Genomic DNA, 20,612 nt, shown 5'->3' on the forward strand with positions numbered 1-20,612 from the left:
ACAAAGGATCTAAGGACAGATAGTGATGATAAACTTTGTCCAATATAACTGTTCCATCAGTATATGGGACTGCAAGTTGTAGGATCATTTTGAACAAGTTGTTTAAAAGGGATATCCGTCCAAAGAGCAGCACCCGCATTCTATGCGAGGCTGCGTCTCCATTCTTGGAAAGCTCTCTGTTTCCAGGACTGGGGACGTGATGCCACGCCCCCTCCCATAGACATGAATGGAAGGGGCTCGGCGTCATGTGACGTCATATCCCCAGTCCCGGAAACAAAGAGCTTTTTGAGACTGGAGACGCAGCCTCGCATAGAATGCAGGTGCTTCACGGAGATGGGGGGGGGGGGTCCCAGCGGCGGGCCCTCATGATCCAACATCTTATCCCCAAAGATGTCTTTGGCCAGATAACCCCTTTAAGTTAGGATTCAACCCCCCCCCCCCCCCCCCCCCGCATTCTCCTAGATCTGTCACAGATACCAGTGACAGCCAAAAGACTTACAAAAGGTGCCCACTGTTTTGACGTGAAGGATAATGATGCACAAATTGCTATCCCTCCCATCAAATGTAATGGAATCTGCAATGGGAAACTCTGATGTAAATGTGAGCAGGGCATTGCTTGACTTACCAAGTCATCTCTTCTTCATCTTCTTCTTCCCAAAGGAACCTGTGGTTCTCTCGAATTACATCTATGTCTGTCTTACGATTCCCTCTGCAATGAAAATAGATTAGAAGTAAACACAGTAGAAGATGAATTTTCAAAATAAATCAAAAAGGTACAATGCTTGTAAACAGTCATCTTGCCTACTCTGCTGCCAACTACCAACTCCCACGTCAATAGTCAACACTGGGGACCAAGAGCCATTGACTCCAAGAAAAAAAATGGGGTTAAAAGTAATTGTGGTAAATCAGCAATGAGGGCCACTAGTACTCCAGTATAACAATAATAATAAAAACTCCACCAAAGCAGGGCGATCCTGTGGGAAAACTTTGGTAGACAACTATCCAAGCTTATCTGTAATAATGATTATACACCAGAAAGCTGTTGGATGAATGACCGGCAACATAAAACAGGCCCCATGTTCCCTCATTACAATGCGCTATGTTTTAGGGTGCATTCACACCACGTTTTTGCAATACAGTTACCTTATCAGGTTTTTGATGAAAAAATGGATTCCTCAAAACCGGACTAAACTGTATCAAAACGTGTGTACACATTTTAACCCATATTCGGTTTGAAAAATGATGTCCGGTTGAATCAGTTTTTTTAAAGAAAAAACGTATACTTTTTTAACTTTTCACTTCATAATGAATAAAGTTTCACTAGTTTGATTGAAATTCCACAAAAAAAACTGTACAAAGTAAAAACCCGTATTGTGAAAACCGGATGGAACCATACGCACATATGGTTCTCTACAGTTCCCATAGTCTACAGACTTCCATGCTAAAAAAAAAATAAAATGTGTGCGTTTTAGTGGTAGGCTACGGTTTTGGGTATGGGAAAAAATGGACAAAACCGTACAAGGCGCAAAACGCATGCAACAGGATGCATCTTTTGACATACGGTTTACAATGGAGAGTCAATGCATACGGTTTTCAATACAGTTCCGTATGGTTTTCAAATTGAAAATGTATATGGGAATTGTATTGCAAAAACGTGGTGTGAATGCAGCCTAACTGAGAAATGTTGCAGCATTTCAGAGAAATCATAGTTTTAAAGAGGATCCGGGAACATGGTATACAGTCAAAGAGGCGCCTCTCCACTGCTGCCCCCCCCCCCCCCCTGCCTTACTATGATCAATAAGCAAACATATCTGTATTAAGAGATTAATACAGATTCCAAAGAAGATCAATCAATAACATTGCCGGACTAATGTGATGCACTTACTTGGAAAGTTGGAAGTCTTGTAGTTTTCCTCCATAATACAGAATGTAGTCATTTACAAATTTCTGATGCCTGGCAAACTGTATGGCTTGAGGTTAAGAAACGTGCTAGTATAGGACATTATTATTTATACTTACAGGGGTATTCCTATCTTAAAGATATAGGATGTTACATGAATGTTAAATTCTGCAGTGTTCTGGGGATCTGGAAAAATATATATATATATTTTTTTATTAACTGGTGCCAGAAAGTTAAACAGATTTGTAAATTACTTCTATTTAAAAATCTTTATCCTTCCAGTACTTATTAGCTGTTTTCTACTACAGACTAAGTTCTTTTCTCTTTCGATTTCTTTTTTTTTTTCTGTCCACAGTGCTCTCTGCTGACACCTCTGTCCGTATCAGGAACTGTCCAGAGTAGGATAGGTTTGCTATGGGGCTTTGCTCCTGCTTTGGGCAGTTCCTGAAATGGACATAGGTGTCAGCAGAGAGCAGCGTGGACAGAAAAAAAATAAAATAAAAAGAAAATCGAAAAAGATAAGAACTTTCTCTGTAGTATATAGCAGCTAATAAATACTGGAAGGATAAAGAATTTTTATAGAAGTCATTTACAAATCTGTTTAACTTTCTGGCACCAGCTGATTAAAAAAAATATCAATGATTTCCACCAGAGTAGCCCTTTAAAGCTACTCAATACAGGTGAATAGGATAACTCCAGGTCAAGCACAGCATAACATCTACACCAGTGTTTCCCAACCAGGGTGCCTCCTGCTGTTGCAAAACTACAACTCCCAGCATGCCCGGACAGCCGAAGGCTGTCCGGGCATGCTGGGAGTTGTAGTTTTGCAATAGCTGGAGGCACCCTGGTTGGGAAACACTGGTCTATACAGTGGCAAGCATTGCACAAATACATCAGAAAATCCTCCAATGTATAACTGCAGCAGATTTTGCTGCTCACTGAAGACAATGGGCAGCATCAAATCTGCAGCAAGAATACGCATGTGTGAACGCACCCTTAAAGTTTCTGCTGCAGATTTTCAACAATATACAAGCAGATTTGCTGCACTGAAGTTCAATAGGCAAAATCTGCAGTTTTCAGTGTGGAATCCGCTTCAAAAATTTGTATTTATTATAAAATCTGTGTAGTTCATCCACTTGTTCATTTTACTCCATGTGTAATTTTTCCGCAGTGTGTAAACTGATGATTGAAAAAAAAAAAAAAAATGTCCATGAATGGGAGATGGAACCGGGCATAGATTGTCTAAGCACGATCAAGAAGTTCCTGGTGTTGTGATCAGCTGATTGGCACAGGTCCAGCTTTTCTTAGCTCTGGCTAGTGCTGGGCGGTATACCGGTTCATACCGCATACGGTGTTTTTTCTTTACGATATGAATTTTTCACATACCGCAATACCGTTCCCATAGCAACCAACTCCAATGCGTGATGGCGTAGAGAAACGTCCGGCCACACAGTGTCTCTGGGAAGTGCAGTCCAAGCCGCACTGAACTGACTTTGGAGGAGCTGGGAGGGGACTACAACTCACGGCGAGCACATGACTTCTGGACAGGCGGCCTGACCGAGACCCAGGGTACTATGGTGAGGACCCCCCGAAATACCGTTAAATACCGTGAAACCGCCATAATTTGGAAAAATACCATGATATACATTTTTGGGTCATACCGCCCAGCACTAGCCCTGGCTATCTGTTATTATACCTGTAAGAGCCTCATTTTGGCATAAAGTGGTCCCTCAAGTTACAATATTAATTGGTTCCAGGACGACCATTGTATGTTGAAACCATAACTCTATGGAAACCTGGTAATTGGTTCTGAAGCCACCAAAATGTCATCCAAAAATAGGAAAAAGTGAGGATTAAACAAAAATAAGTAGATAACTAATATAGATAAAGCAAATCCTTACATATAAAAGTAAGAAAGATCTGCTGGGAGCTGTAATCACTGTCTATGTAGAGGACAGGAGCTTCTTCAGGGTCCTGCACAGTACACGCAAAGTTCTAAAAAAAGTAACATGGAGCCGTCCTCACCTGGTATCCAAAGGAGCAGGTAACCCTGGTACAGGTAAAGAGTAGTACAGAACATGTAATACCTCCCTGTACTGTAGGGGGCGCTACCAGAAAGGAATTCAGTGCATACACTTCAGTAATACAGGTGTTTTACCAGTGAATTCCCATTCTGATTGTTCAGTTCTTCCAGCCATTGACATGTTTTGCAGATCTGGACTGTCCTTAGCATGGTTTGTTGTGTCTGGTTTCAAGTTACAATGGTCCAGAAAAGACCATTGTATGTTGAAACTATTGTATGTTAAGGCCATTGTAAGGGATCACTGTTTATGAATGATTATTTATGTAATTTATAGATATGCGGCTCTTACTGCCCATGGTGTCCATAATTCCTGAGCAGCTGTCACCAAAAACATGCTTGTGAAGCTGCACGCACAGTGTACAGGTATGTCGAGCATATTCTTGGCATACCTGTATAAATAAATTTGTATGTTTTATATTACAAAAAAAAAAAGAAAAAAAAGCTTTATATTCCCTCCAGGAGTCAGGTCAACAGTCGGAGAGGCAAAGTCCGGAGTCCACACGGCCTCTCTTCAGCTACATCACACAACTGATAGACACACAGAGCTTGCCTGCTTGCGGCCGTCCTGTGTATTTCTGCTGCGCGCAGCCAGCTGTCGATCAACTGCGCGAGGTTAGCAGAGAGAGGCGGTGCAGCCCAGGGCTCTGCCTCTCCAACTTTTGACTCGGTTCATGGAGGAATTATAAAGCAGTTTTTTGGCAAGTGTAAAACAGCCTAATTTATTTATACAAATATGCCTAGAATATGCTTGTGAAGTGTGTGCAGCTGCACAAGAATATTCTTGGTGACAGTTGCACCGTAAAGGGGTACTCCACTACATATGACATTAAAGGGGTTGGGTACTCCACTGCCTCAGCGTTCTGAACATTTTGTTCCAAACACTTAGTGCGGGCACCGGGGCTCATGACGTCATGACCATACCCCCTCATGCTGTCACACCACGCCCCCTCAATGCAAGTCTATGGGAGGGGCATGAGCCCCTTCGCCCGCACTCAGTGTTCGGAACAAACTGTTCAGAACGCAGAGGCAGTGGAGTACCCAAACCCTTTAATGTCATATGTAGCAAGTGTAATAATAATGTAAACCATAGTAGTAGTTTGTTGAAAGCCATTTATTAGCACATTTCTTTCCAGTAACAAGCTTTTTCCTTCTCTTCACAGTGACTGTTTCTAAACATCCAAACTAACTTCTGTGGAGCTTATAAAACTTGTAGTCTATTTTTGTCCTTGTGGAAGCAATTACTGTACGATAGTAAAAAAATATATATAATCATCTGGAAAACATTTCAATCAGTAACATTACTATTCAGTTTGTAAGAGTCAGGAAACATGATGAAGAACGGTAGATTGTACAGACCAATGCAGCAGCACATGAGGTGCTATACCTCTAGGGGAGAATTCTTGCATAATACAAAATACTTAAAAGGGGTATTCCGGCTTTATACATCTTATCCCCTATCCAAAGGATAGGGGATAAGATGTATGATTGCAGGGGTCCAGCCACATAGGACCCCAGCGATTTCAGTGCAGCCCCCGGCATTCTCCCATCAACATGAATAGAGGGGCATCACTAGGGGGGCATGGCCGTGACGTCACATCCCTGTCTCGGATGCAGTGCCAGGCTCAGAGTGCCGGGGGCTGCCCCGAGATCTCCAGATGGTGGGGGTCAAAACATTTGACATATTTATCTAATAAACAAACAAAAAAAACAAAAAAACACAGCACAACCTCCCCGTGGCCACATACACACACGCATTAATATTGAAGTAGGGGTGTCCTTATATTATGGCCCAGCCCAAAAAACGGGTCTAATGACTGAACTGACAGCATCATAGATCCCTATAATGCTCTAAGTTCGGATCGCCAGACCTGCAGTTGAGCCATTTGAAATATGGATGTAAAAAAATTTGACTGTATAACTTTTATGAAAAGTTATGGCTTTAGAACTGTGAACCTGTGCGTCCGTCACATAACCAGGGCAGAATTATATCTAATCGAAATGATTAATGAAGGTTCCAAATAAATGACAGCAAGCGGAGATCTTGAATACCCTGTATAACCTTTTATACAAACAAAAGGCTTTTGCTAAAACTAAAACGCCCCTTTACTGTTCCATATATAAAGGGAAAAAAATCCTCCGTTTGTGGTTATGAGAAACTGACAGTGGGTTCATCTGCATTTAAAGGGGTACTCCCCTGGAAAACATTTTTTTTTTTTAAATCAACTGGTACCAGAAAGTTAAACAGATTTGTAAATTACTTCTATTTAAAAATCTTAATCCTTCCTGTACTTATCAGCTGCTTTATGCTCTATAGGAAGTTCTTTTCTTTTTGAATTTCTGTCTGACCACAGTGCTCTCTGCTGACACCTCTGCCCATTTTACGAACTGTATGGAGCAGGATAGGTTTGCTATGGGGATTTGCTCCCACTCTGGACAGTTCCTGACATGGACAGAGGTGTCAGGACAGAGAGCACTGTGGTCAGACAGAAAGGAAAGTCAAAAAGAAAATAACTTTCTCTGGAACATACAGCAGCAGGATTAAGATTTTTAAATGGGCACTGTCAGATGTAAAAACTTTTGATATGTTGTAAAGCATGTATAACCAATAGGTTTTGCAATCGCTTTCATAAAAAAAAAAAAAATCAGTATTTCATACTGAAAAAGCCAGTCAAAAAGCTGCCCTCCCTGCCTCCTGGGATACATACTAGTCCTACTGTGTCCACTTGTCATCACCTACATCATGGACCCACTTCATGATTGACAGGTCTGCAGGTCAAAAGCTGCTGCTTGCATGCTCCTGTGGAGAGAAGGGGGAGAGGCAGAAGCACAGGCTCCCTCACTGTCTGCTGTGTGAAGAGAAGGGGGGGGGGGCAGAAGCACACTACTCTCGGCTCCCTCACTGTCTGCTGTGTGAAGAGAAGGGGGGGGCAGGAAACAGAATCTGAATGGAGGATTTCCTTGTTTAAAAAGTGTCACTGCATTTTTATATATATATATATATATATATAAATATATATATATATAAATATATATATATATATATATATATATATATATATATATATATATGTGTGTGTGTGTGTGTGTGGATATCTATGTATATGTGTGTGTGTGTGTGTGTGTGTGTGTGTGGATATCTATGTGTGAATATATGAAGTGAATGTGTGTGTGTTACAGGGGGACTACAATCATATGCTTCCAGCTGTTGCAAAACTACAACTCCCAGCATGGCTGCACAGCCAAATGATGTGTGGGCATGATGGGAGTTGTGGTTTTGCAACACGTGGAGGAACACAGCCTGCAGCAACACTGCTGAAAATCAGTTTCACTAATCATATGCCTCCAGCTGTTGCAAAACTACAACTCATAGAATGTGTGGGCATGCTGGGAGCTGTAGTTTTGCAAAAGCTTTAGGCACACAGACAAAACCAGAAAGGAAAGGGTTACCGCTCCCAGAGCAGTGAGGGTGGGGGAGTGGTGGTCACAGTGAGGACCCGCCCCCCTGTTGTAAATGAAAAGTACTTTCACTTTGCAATCACTCCAAGTAAATAAAGTGAATTCTAAGAGAAATATAGGCCATAGACACAAAGATTACATGTACATGATCAGGATGAGATACTGAGCAACATATAACCGTTTGGGTGACCTGACAGGTACACTATAAATAGAAGCAATTTACAAATCTGTTTAACTTTTTGGTACCAGTTGATTTAAAAATAAATAAATAAATGAGTACCCCCTTTAACCCAATACACGGGGTTATAGTGCAGATGACAATGAAGAATCTCTTACCCGTATCCGCGGACCAGTTCTGGAGATACCCGTTGTATTACTCTACATTGTTAATATCTAACTAGCTGGGTTTGGGCAATGGAGGTGAGACTCCATACTGGAATTGTCGGGTCTCGACTCCATTGCGCTAAACCAGATTAGTTATAGAGCCCAATACAACAGGTATCTCTAAAACCGAACCGCGGATCCGAGTGATACCTCATTGTAATCTGGTTCATCCGCACTGTCAGTTTCCCTTTAAGGTCACATTGCAGGTTTTGCTAGGGTTGCTAAATTACAATCTGGATAAACTACTTGCTTTTTTTTTTATTTTTATCTTTAGAACCACAACAACATTTCTTTTTGAAGATTTCGCTTGCTTGACATGAATTACAGATTAATCCCAGGACTCCGATGAGATCATCATGTTCTGGAGAACATTATTTAATAACAGGATATGATGTCATCTTTATGTAACAAACCAAAAGCAGATTTCTTATGGATTTTATTTCAATGTCATTTTACTCAAAGCAGAAAACTGAACGCTGCACTATGCAGACCCTGGGAAATGTTAGATGCAGCATGGTGCCATCATGTGTAGTCAATGATCCATGGAGGATACTGGCATGATGGTAGATGTACCAGTCACCACACATTATAGTGCCACTATATTGGCATTCTCCTATCTAGCAATCAGCATGGAGAGACACGGGTAGCCTGCTTGGTGGTACAATATCCCAGTTATTATTGATCTGCATCTCTGCACGTCCAAAGTAAGAGGATTTAAATTGCATTATAATTCTTGTATGTGTGCTCAACATGATAACTACTATGGGGGAGATTTATCAAAACCTGTGCAAAGGAAAAGTTGCCCAGTTGCCCATAGCAACCAATCGGATCGCTTCTTTCATTTTGCAGAGGCCTTGTTAAAAATAAAAGAAGCGAGCTGATTGGTTGCTATGGGCAACTGGGCAACTTTTCCTCTGGACAGGTTTTGATTAATCTCCCCCTATATTGTTATATCCCAACCAGTGTCACCTTTTCCCTCCTCCTTGGTCCAGGACAATGACAACAGCACTGCACATTCATCCTTCTTATTGCGGTGACTTTTTGTATATAACTATACTAGTGCCAATCACTTTATTTTACTATATACCAGTTATTTCCCAACCAGGGTGCCTCCAGCTGTTTCAAAACTACAACTCCCAGCATGCCCGGACAGCCAAAGGCTGTCCGGGCATGCTGGGAGTTGTAGTTTTGAAACAGCTGGAGGCACCCTGGTTGGGAAACAATGCTATATACCCATGTTCGGACATTTTTTACCTGTACATGCAATGTCATGAAATGTGGGTGGAGCTTTAGAGATGCACCTATTTAAAGGGTAGCTCCCACCATCCTATTTTTTTTTTTCTGTCCCTGCCTATTGCCAATCTATCCCTAACCCCCTCCCTGCTTTTAATTTTTATTTTTACTATATTAAAAATGCTTTTTGTCTGCCTGGCAGTGTGCGCACTACCAGGCAGACTTCCCCAGCAGGCACCATGTAACTGATGCCTGCTGGGGGGGACTTCCGCCCTTGGTTCATCTACACAGGGTGCCTCCAGCTGTTTCATCACAACAACTCCCAGCTTGCCCTGACATCTATTGGCTGTCAGGGCATGCTGGGAGTTGTAGTATTGAAACAGCTGGAGGCACCCTGTGTCGATAAACTATTAGTTACATGCGGCGCTAGCCCGTCCCCCCCAGTGGCCGGTTTTCAAATGTAAATTAAACTATTTTAATAAAAAAAAAAAAAAAAAAAAAAAGTATATTAGAGATATGTTGTAGTACATAAGTACTACAACATATCAAAAAATAAAGTTGGTGACAGTGCCCATTTAAAGGAAACCAAGTACAGTGATCCTACGATGTCCCCGACATAAGACAATTTCAACATACGATGGCCTCTCAGAGTCCATCGCAACGCATGTTAAAGGCAGAATCAACATACGATGCTTTTGTTTGTCGGGGCCATCGCATAAACAGCTATACGGCAGCGCAGACTGCTTTAGCTACCGCCGGATAGCCGTTTAATGTGCCCCGTGTGCGCCGGTGAGTGTCACTCACCTGTCCCCGACGTTCCGGACTGTCCTCGTCGGGCTCCACTGCATGGCCATCGTCATCACGTTGCCACACACGCCGTGCCGTCATCCAATAGGAGCGGCGTGCGCAGCCACGTGATGGAGAGTGACGATCCAGGGCAGTGGTGAAACCCTGGGGACGTGATGATGGCGATGGAGAGCGACGATCCAGGGCAGCGGTGTTGGTCCTTAACAGCGGGGACAAGTGAGTATAACCTTCTATATTATTATTGCACAGATCCCTCAACATACGATGGATTCAAGTAACGATGGTTCATTTGGAACAAATTACCATCGTATGTTGAGGGACCACTGTATTAGGGAGTTGTAGTTTTAAAACAGCTGTAGGCATCCTGGTTTGGAATACTGCCTTACACAGTCAGACACGTCCAGTATTGATTGATCACGTGAGGAGATCTTACTTTGACAAAGGAGAATGGTGAATCCTCAATTGTCAATTTATTCTTATATTTCCAGGAGGAATAATAGAGGAATGACACAATGCACAGTTCTAGGAAAAGATGCTCCAGAATTGTCATTTTGCGGGAAATTTATCAAAACCTGTCCAAAGGAAAAGTTGCAGAGTTGCCCATAGGATGAAGAAAGAGGGCAGGGTCCAGCTCCCAGGAAAACGGATAAAATGCAAAATTTTAATTCAAGCCATTAAAATTGAGTGAACAAAAATAGAGGGGGGAGATAAAATCATAGCAGAAACGCCGACGCGTTTCGGACCATATAGTCCTTAATCATGGCATTGCCATGATTAAGGACTATATGGTCCGAAACGCGTCGGCGTTTCTGCTATGATTTTATCTCCCCCTCTATTTTTGTTCACTCAATTTTAATGGCTTGAATTAAAATTTTGCATTTTATCCGTTTTCCTGGGAGCTGGACCCTGCCCTCTTTCTTCATCCCAAGTCTTCACTCCAAACGTGCGGTTGGATGTTGTCCGTGCTTCCTACCTACATTTGAAATCCTTCTCTTTTCAAGAACTCATATGGTGGTGAGCTGGTTTTCCATTTCCATTGACTTTCTGCAGAGTTGCCCATAGCGACCAATCAGATCGCTTCTTTCATTTTTGAAAAGGCCTCTGCAAAATGAAAGAAGCAATCTGATTGGTTGCTACAGGCAACTTTTCCTCTGGACAGGTTTTGATAAATCTCCCCCTTTATGCAGAATGTAAAATATGTTCTTGATATATAAGTAACAAAGTAATAAATATAAAAATTATTTCCTTTTGCTTTTGAAGAAGCAGCAAAAAAGATCCATAACTGCAAACGCAAATCCGTAATTTACAAAGGCAAAAGCCAAGAAAACAAATTATACCACATTTCCACGGGGAGTTCTCCCTATAATAAACAAATGATTACAATTTCTTACTGAGGCTCCAGAACCCGGACAATATAATCCGATCCTGCAATTACACTGTGGCTTAGAATATTTTAATTATTTACGCCATCATTTGCCTTTTTCTTTTTTGTTGCCTAATCCCGAGCTGCACGTCTTATAATTAACATCTGTTTATCTTGCAGACATGACACTGTGGATGAAAGGTCTAATAAAAAAAGCATAAAAATAATAACATCAGCTCCCAGAACAGCTGCAAAAAGGATACGGCATCCATAGAGATAAGGTGGAACCGCTGGTTTCGTGCTTCCTCCCTGTTTGTATAGAGGATAAGACATTATTTAGTACATATATTGCAGGGTATTGCTGATACACAAGAAGGGGTTCCCATCATACCTGTCCCATTCCTGCTCCGCCACCTGTCTGTGCGCCACCTTCCCATGTTTCTCCTTCTGGAAGGGCTTTCTAAGCAACTCCTCATCATCTTTTTTCCTAAAACACATTTAGCATAGAACCATGTAATGAATTTGCATTTGGCCGGATTCACTTTTGGACACTTTTTTGATGGCATTTTTATAGCATTTTTTCTTGCCTATTTGTTCCATACCACTTCAAAAATGTCAGAAAAAAATATGCCTTAAAAAATAAACACTTGTATAAAGTGTTATGTGTGAAGAAGCCTTAGGCCCTATTCACATGATGACATTTCCAAGTGGAATCCAGTGGAAAAATTTTATTTGGAAATTCTTGTGCAGCAGAGTCCCATTGTTTTCAATGGGATTTTGCTGCACCGTGCACATAGCAGAAAATCCACGACACATGTCAATTCTGCGGAATCCACTTGGAAATGCATTGCCAGCTATGGAGACCGCGCATTTCTGAGCGGTCTAACGTCGACTCATGAGTCAGTGTCTGCCGTGGACAGAATATCAAGCCGGACATTCCACAGAAATTCCGCCATCTGAACATTTGTGTTTGCTGGTCTACACAACTCCCCCAGTCATCACCCCCCTCCATCATCATCCCCTCCATCACCCCCCTCCATCATCTACATGTATGTAATCACTGAGCCCCCTCTTCACCTCCATGTATGTAATCACTGAGCCCCCGCCATCACCTCCATGTATATAATCACTGAGCCCCCCCTTCACCTCCATGTATGTAATCACTGAGCCTCCACCATCACCTCCATGTATGAAATCACTGAGCCCCCTCCATCACCTCCATGCATGTAATCACTGAGCCCCCTCCATCACCTCCATGCATGTAATCACTGAGCCCCCTTCATCCCTCTTATGTATGTAATCACTGAGCCCCCTTCATCACCCCTATGTATGTAATCCCTGAGCCCCCTCCATCACCTCCATGCATGTAATCACTAAACTCTTTCCATCACTTCGATGTAAGTAATCACTGAGCCCCTCATCACCTTCATGTATGTAATCACTGAGCCCCTCATCACCTCCATGCATGCAATCACCGAACCCCCTACATCATCTCATTGTATGTAATTACTGAGTCCCCTCCATCACCTCCATGCATGTAAACACTGAGCCCCCTCTATCACCTCCATGCATGTATTCACTGAGCCCCCTCATCACCTTCATGTATGTAATCACTGAGCCCCCTGCATCACCTCCATGCATGTAATCACTGAGCCCCCCTCATCACCACCATGCATGTAATCACTGAGCCCCCTCCATCGCCTCCATGTATGTAATCACTGAGCCCCCCTCCATCATCTCCATGCATGTAATCACTGAGCCCCCCTCCATCATCTCCATGCATGTAATCACTGAGCCCCCTCCATACCTCCCTGCATCCCCTCTATTTGGGCAGTCACTGAGCCCCCTCCATCACCTCCATGCATGTAATCACTGAGCCCCCTCCATCTCCATGCATGTAATCACTGAGCCCCCTCTCCATCAACTCCATGTATGTAATCACTGAGCCCCCTCCTCACCTCCATGCATGTAATAACTGAGCCCCTCCTCACCTCCATGCATGTAATGAATGAGCCCCTCATCACCTCCATGCATGTAATCAATGAGCCCCTCATCACCTCCATGCATGTAATCACTGAGCCCCCTCCATCACCTCAATGCATGTAATCACTGAGCCCCCTCCATCACCTCCATGCATGTAATCATTGAGCCCCCTCCATCACCTGCATGCATGTAATCATTGAGCCCCCTCCATCACCTGCATGCATGTAATCACTGAGCCCCTCATCACCTCCATGCATGTAATCACTGAGCCCCTCATCACCTCCATGCATGTAATCACTGAGCCCCCTCCATCACCTCAATGTATGTAATCACTGAGCCACCTCCATCACCACCATGTATGTAATCACTGAGACCCCTCCATCTCCATGCATTTAATCACTGAGACCCCTCCATCTCCATGCATGTAATCACTGAGCCCCCTCTCCATCACCTCCATGTATGTAATCACTGAGCCCCTCCATCTCCATGCATGTAATCACTGAGCCCCCTCTCCATCACCTCCATGTACGTAATCACTGAGCCCCTCATCACCTCCATGTATGTAATCACTGAGCCCCCTACATCACCTCCATGTATGTAATCACTGAGCCCCCTCCATCACCTCCATACATGTAGTCACTAAGCCCCCTCCTCACCTCCATGCATGCATGTAATCACTGAGCCCCCTGCATCATCTCCATGCATGCAATTACTGAGCCCCCTCATCACCTTCATGCATGTAATCACTGAGCCCTTTCCATCACCTCCATGCATGTAATCACTGAGCCCCCTCCATCACCTCCATGTATGTAATCACTGAACCCCCTCCATCACCTCCATGCATGTATTCACTGAGCCCCTCATCACCTCCATGTATGTAATCACTGAGCTCCCTCCATCACCTCCATGCATGTAATCACTGAGCCCCTCCTCACCTCCATGTATGTAATCACTGAGCCCCTCCTCACCTCCATGCATTTAATCACTGAGCCCCCTCCTCACCTCCATGCATGTTATCAATGAGCCCCTCATCACCTCCATGCATGTAATCACTGAGCCCCCTCCTCACCTCCATGCATGTAATCACTGAACCCCCTCCTCACCTCCAAGCATGTAATCAATGAGCCCCACATCACCTCCATGCATGTAATCACTGAGCCCCCTCCTCACCTCCATGCATGTAATCAATGAGTCCCTCATCACCTTCATGCATGTAATCAATGAGCCCCTCATCACCTCCATGCATGTAATCAATGAGCCCCTCATCACCTCCATGTATGTAATCACTAAGCCCCCTCCATCATCTCCATGCATGTAATCACTGAGCCCCCTCCATCTCCATGCATGTAATCACTGAGCCTCCCCTCCTCACCTCCATGCATGTAATCACTGAGCCCCCTGCATCACCTCTATTTGGGCAATCACTGAGCCCCCTCTCCATCACCTCCATGCATGTAATCACTGAGCCCCCTCCTCACCTCAATGCATGTAATCACTGAGCCTCCTCCTCACCTCCATGTATGTAATCATTGAGCCCCCTCCATCATCTCCATGCATGTAATCACTGAGCCCCCTCCATCTCCATGCATGTAATCACTGAGTCCCCTCTCAATCACCTCCATGTATGTAATCACTGAGCCCCCTCCTCACCTCCATGCATGTAATCACTGAGCCCCTCATCTCCTCCATGTATGTAATCACTGAGCCCCCTCCATCACCTCCATGCATGTAATCACTGAGCCCCTCATCACCTCCATGCATGTAATCAATGAGCCCCTCATCACCTCCATGCATGTACTCAATGAGCCCCTCATCACCTCCATGCATGTAATCACTGAGCCCCCTCCTCACCTCCATGCATGTAATCAATGAGCCCCTCATCACCTCCATGCATGTAATCAATGAGCCCCTCATCACCTCCATGCATGTAATCACTGAGCTCCCTCATCACCTCCATGCATGTAATCACTGAACCCCCTCTATCATTTTGATGCATGTAATCACTGAGCCCATCACCTTCATGTATGCAATCACTGAGCCCCTCATCACCTCCATGTATGTAATCGCTGAGCCCCCTCATCACCCCCATGTATGCAATCACTGAGCCCCTCATCACCTCCATGCATGCAATCGCTGAACCCCTACACCATCTCAATGTATGTAATCACTGAGCCCCCTCCATCACCTCCATGCATGTAATCACTGAGCCCCCTGCATCACCTCTATTTGGGCAATCACTGAGCCCCCTCTCCATCACCTCCATGCATGTAATCACTGAGCCCCCTCCTCACCTCAATGCATGTAATCACTGAGCCTCCTCCTCACCTCCATGCATGTAATCACTGAGCCCCCTCCATCACCTCCATGTATGTAATCATTGAGCCCCCTCCATCATCTCCATGCATGTAATCACTGAGCCCCCTCCATCTCCATGCATGTAATCACTGAGTCCCCTCTCAATCACCTCCATGTATGTAATCACTGAGCCCCCTCCTCACCTCCATGCATGTAATCACTGAGCCCCTCATCTCCTCCATGCATGTAATCACTGAGCCCCCTCCATCACCTCCATGCATGTAATCACTAAGCCCCCTCCTCACCTCCATGCATGTAATCACTGAGCCCCCTCCATCACCTCCATGTATGTAATCATTGAGCCCCCTCCATCATCTCCATGCATGTAATCACTGAGCCCCCTCCATCTCCATGCATGTAATCACTGAGTCCCCTCTCAATCACCTCCATGTATGTAATCACTGAGCCCCCTCCTCACCTCCATGCATGTAATCACTGAGCCCCTCATCTCCTCCATGCATGTAATCACTGAGCCCCCTCCATCACCTCCATGCATGTAATCACTAAGCCCCCTCCTCACCTCCATGCATGTAATCACTGAGCCACCTCCATGTATGTAATCACTGAGCCCCCTCCATCACCTCCATGCATGTAATCACTGAGCCCCTCATCACCTCCATGCTTGTAATCACTGAGCCCCTCCTCACCTCCATGTATGTAATCACTGAGCCCCTCATCACCTCCATGCATGTAATCACTGAGCCCCCTCATCACCTCCATGCATGTAATCACTGAGCCCCTCATCACCTCCATGTATGTAATCACTGAGCCCCCTCATCACCCATGTATGTAATCACTGAGCCCCCTCATCACCTCCATGTATGTAATCACTCAGCCCCTCATCACCTCCATGTATGTAATCACTGAGCCGCCTCCATAACCTCTATGTAATCATTAAGCCCCCTTCATCACCTCGTCTAATTTATAATTAAACACGCTCATTTCATTTTTCCAGTAAGTTTTTAAGGGTAATTGACAAAAGCCAAAGAAATTAAAAGCTATTTATGTGGCTTCAATCCTGGCAGGAGAACAGTTCCCCAAGGTGCATTAGTAACCACAAACCTCATTGTGCAGCCAAAACATATGCAGCACCACAGAAGACTTAAAAGTGTTACTATCATTACAAAAAACTTTTCACACCTCTCAGAGAAATATCAAAAGTTTTGATTTGGGAGTCTCAGTGTTCAGATTCTCATGATGACAAGAACTAGCCCTTATACAGATACATAAATTGAAAAAACAAAAAAAGATAGTGGCCCTAGGAATGCAAAATTGACAAAAGGATAAAGAAAAAATTATGGGTTTTATAAAAATAAAATAAATAAAAAGTAAAAAAAGGTTAAATGCAAAAAATGAAATGTATCCAGCGAGTGTTCATGCAGTCCCCCTCACAGGATTACAGAGCCATGGATAGGCTGCGTAAAGACCACCAATCAAAAAGTTGGCACTCATTTAGAGGATGGCTCGAGCCGTCTAATATCCCTGGAGATATGCAGTTTCTGAAATACTCAGTACTAACAGCCATCACATCACAGTCTAACAACCATCACAGTCACACTTCTTCCCTATTCTGGTGTTTGGCCTGACATGCATATATGTTATATGCATTGATGCGGCTCTGATTAAGCTCCCTATGTAACATAAGCCCAAGTTCGCTCTCCTGCCAAAATGGCAAAAAAACAGCCCAGTGTATTCATAAGGGTAGCACTCTGCCATTACACAGGGGTTGCAGTGTATTCTTAAATCATTCCTATTAGCTGAACTGCATAATATATGTCTGTACAATTTGGAATAATAGGAGTGCTGCCCTGTCCTAATGCAATGCCGCCCTTATACGCTGCGTATTTCATGCTGCCAGAAATCCGGAGCATATTTTGTTATGAGCAGACAAACAGGGCTTTACAGCCACAGCCCTGTGTGTACAGTGAGGTTTGGAGGCTTAACTGCACATACAGGGCTGCAACTGGGAAGCCCTGTGTGTTTGCTCATAGCAAAACACACTTGCGATTTCCCGCTGCCTGGCAGATTTCCTGCAGCGTGAAACACAGCACATACGCTACATGTGACCCTACCCTAAAGGAGTACTCCAGGATACAACTCTTTTGTTTAGCATACTGCCCAGAATGCTGGTGTGATGTCCCAGTACGGGATATGCATCTCACAGTCCTATCAGCATGAGTCCCTGCACATCCCCAGGGCTCACCTGCACTGTACCCCTATAATCTGTATAATTGTATATTATGTGTAAGGACCTTTGATATGGTCACATGGTTATGGATCACATGATAATAGTTGTCACATGTTAAAGTCACATGTTTTGTTACCCAGAGAGCACCAGATTACCCGCAGCTAGCCTATGGGCTCCTTGCACAGCCCCCCTTTATAAGAAAGGGAGGAGCTGCAATCTGCCTCTTTTGCTCTTGTGATTCATTCTCTGCTGAGGTCAAGTCCAGTCCAGACATCTCAGAGCCAGTGTCCAGCACATCTGGAGGCCTCAAGCCTAAATTACAGCCACAAGTCCGTAAGTCAAGTTATCTCTGTCTGCTGTCACTATCTTCAGTCAAGTCAAGTCTGTTAGCGTGGCTGTCCTAAAGTCTGTCAAAGTCACTGCAAGTCCCAGCAAGCTGCGAGGTCCCTGGTGTTACTGGTCACCTCTCTGGGTTCCTGGCCTAGCTGTAAAGACTGTACCATATGCCTACCTCAGTAAAGCTACCATTAACTCTGACTCTTATTTGCCCTGCCTAACTAGGACTAGCGGTGCTACCGTTCGGGTGGTTCTTGGTAAAACCATGCCCAGGCATCACGAACATATAGGGGTTAAAATCATCTGCCCCTGGACTATAACATCTGCCTCATACACCTCATTGCACCGCAGTGGCTCACCACACTGGCATGTAAAATAAAAAAAACAAAAGAATTAGGATAACCTGCAACTGCTTCCCCGATGACTCCGTTATCCTGCTCCCGGCCTCCGCTGCACTTGTCTTTCTGCTTCCTGTGGTCGACTCGTCACACTGCAGCTCAGCTTATCAGCAGCGATGTCCCCTGCACCCACAAGGTGAGCGGCAGTCTGATGTATTGGGGCCCCTGCACCAGGGATAGACCGGGACTCAATATATCACACTGCTGCTCAGCCTATCACCTTCCAAGGTGGGACATGACTCTGGCAGCCAATTATCTTAGGGTAGGTTCACACTACGTTCCTTCCCCCATTAATCGTATTTGTCGGCATCCCATGGAAAAAGGCATGCTGATGAACACTGTTAATGGGAGCAGCTATTCACTTCTATGGCTGAACAGAGTAATCTAGTGACTCCTTTCGAGATGTATGCGCTATTTCAAAAGTGCAACAGCCTCCGTTTTTGAGTCCACCAGGTGTCTCCGTTAATACCATAGAAGTGAATGTGGTCTACTGCTCATGTTAACACTATATGTCAGCAGACGATTAATGGGAATTGTCATCAGATTTTACCATATATAATGCGGGTCAACACATTATATATGGTGAAATCCTCTTCCTTGCCATGTCAGAGAGACGTTCCTGCCCACAGGGATAGAGAGGATATATAGTTTTAAAAAGTCCCGCGCCGGCCCCGCAGGTAGTCCCCTGGGCAGGAAGCTATACTCACTTAGTCTCGTATTCTCTGGCTGTAATCACGCCCCCTCAGCATGATTGACAGCCCTTGTCACTGTTCTGCTCCCTAAGCAGACAGAGCAGAGCGATGACGCAGGCCATGCCCGGGATATCAATCACATTGAGGGGGCATGATTACAGCACAGAAGATGAGACTAGTCGAGTATAGCTACCCACCCAGGGGACTATTTACGGGACTGGCAGGGGACACTATTAAACTATATATCCTCACTATTCCTGCGGACAGGAATGTCTTCGAGGATGGTGAGGAAGATGATTTTACTATATTATGTGTTGACAACACAGACCAAGACAAATGTGCACGTATACCTGTATGGGGGAATTGGAAGAAAGCCTTCAGACGAAAAAACATTCGGCCTATAACTATCTTAGGCATATGGCCAGCCTTTTAAAGTGGAGCATAGTCTACTTAAAGGGGTACTCCGGTGGAAAAAAATTGTTTTAAATCAACTGGTCCCAGAAAGTTAAACAGATTTGTAAATTACTTCTATTAAAAAATCTTACTCCTTCCAGTACTTATTAGCTGCTGAATACTACAGAGGAAATTCTTTTCTTTTTGGAACTTGGAACACAGTACTCTCTGCTGACATCATGACCACAGTGCTCTCTGCTGACATCTCTGTCCATTTTAAGAACTGTCCAGAGCAGCGTATGTTATCTATGGGGATTTTCTCCTACTCTGGACAGTTCTTAAAATGGACAGAGGTGTCAGCAGAGAGCACTGTGGTCCTGATGTCAGCAGAAAGCTCTGTGTTTCAAAAAGAAAACCATTTCCCTGTAGTATTCAGCAGCTAAGAAGTACTGGAAGGATTAAGATTTTTCAATAGAAGTAATTTACAAATCTGTTTAACTTTCCGGCACCAGTTGATAAAAAAAAAAAAACGTTTTCCACCAGAGTACCCCTTTAAAGGTGTACTCCTCCCTTAGATATCTTATCTAATTGTGGGGGTCCCGCAGCTGGGGCCCTTGCGATCTCTGTGCAGCACCCGGCTGGGTGCGGGCATCATGATGCCATGCCACGCCTCTCAATGCAAGTCTATAGGAGGGGACTGCCATGCCCCCTCCCATAGACTTGCATTGAGGGGACTTGATGTGACGTCACGACCCCCAACGCTTTCTCCAAGCACTCGGAACAAAATGTTCCGAACGCTGGGGCAGCTGAGAAACAGGGTGAGTTTGTGTGCAGCCCCATGCTTAAAGGGGTTGTCCACCGAGGATATCTACATTCTAAAGGCTGCTCTAGACATTCCACTACAAGGGCATAGCTCCAAGTCAATGGGAAACCCATTTATACACGGTCACAGCGAAGTGTCCAGAGCTGTAGCGTCACCTTCCAACTAGTGACCACTCTGGTTAATCGATAGATACCTAGTGCCCCGCATTATGTCCTTAT

General features: G+C 44.4%; 1 protein-coding gene across 3 annotated transcripts in view; it reads right to left on the minus strand.

The window, feature by feature from the left end:
- The window catches only part of LOC130282090 (protein FRA10AC1), a 66,054-nt gene that overhangs the window by 36,452 nt on the left and 8,990 nt on the right, over positions 1-20,612 (minus strand). For all 3 annotated transcript variants that reach the window (XM_056529967.1, XM_056529969.1, XM_056529968.1), the window contains exons 3-6: positions 11,618-11,713; positions 11,490-11,535; positions 1,886-1,962; positions 626-709 (exon numbers count right to left, since the gene is read on the minus strand). In XM_056529967.1, coding sequence (XP_056385942.1) covers positions 626-709; positions 1,886-1,962; positions 11,490-11,535; positions 11,618-11,713 — 303 coding nt within the window. The remainder of the gene's footprint in view (positions 1-625; positions 710-1,885; positions 1,963-11,489; positions 11,536-11,617; positions 11,714-20,612) is intronic.

The sequence above is a fragment of the Hyla sarda genome, chromosome 7 (assembly GCF_029499605.1).
Source record: "Hyla sarda isolate aHylSar1 chromosome 7, aHylSar1.hap1, whole genome shotgun sequence".
Lineage (NCBI taxonomy): Eukaryota > Metazoa > Chordata > Amphibia > Anura > Hylidae > Hyla > Hyla sarda.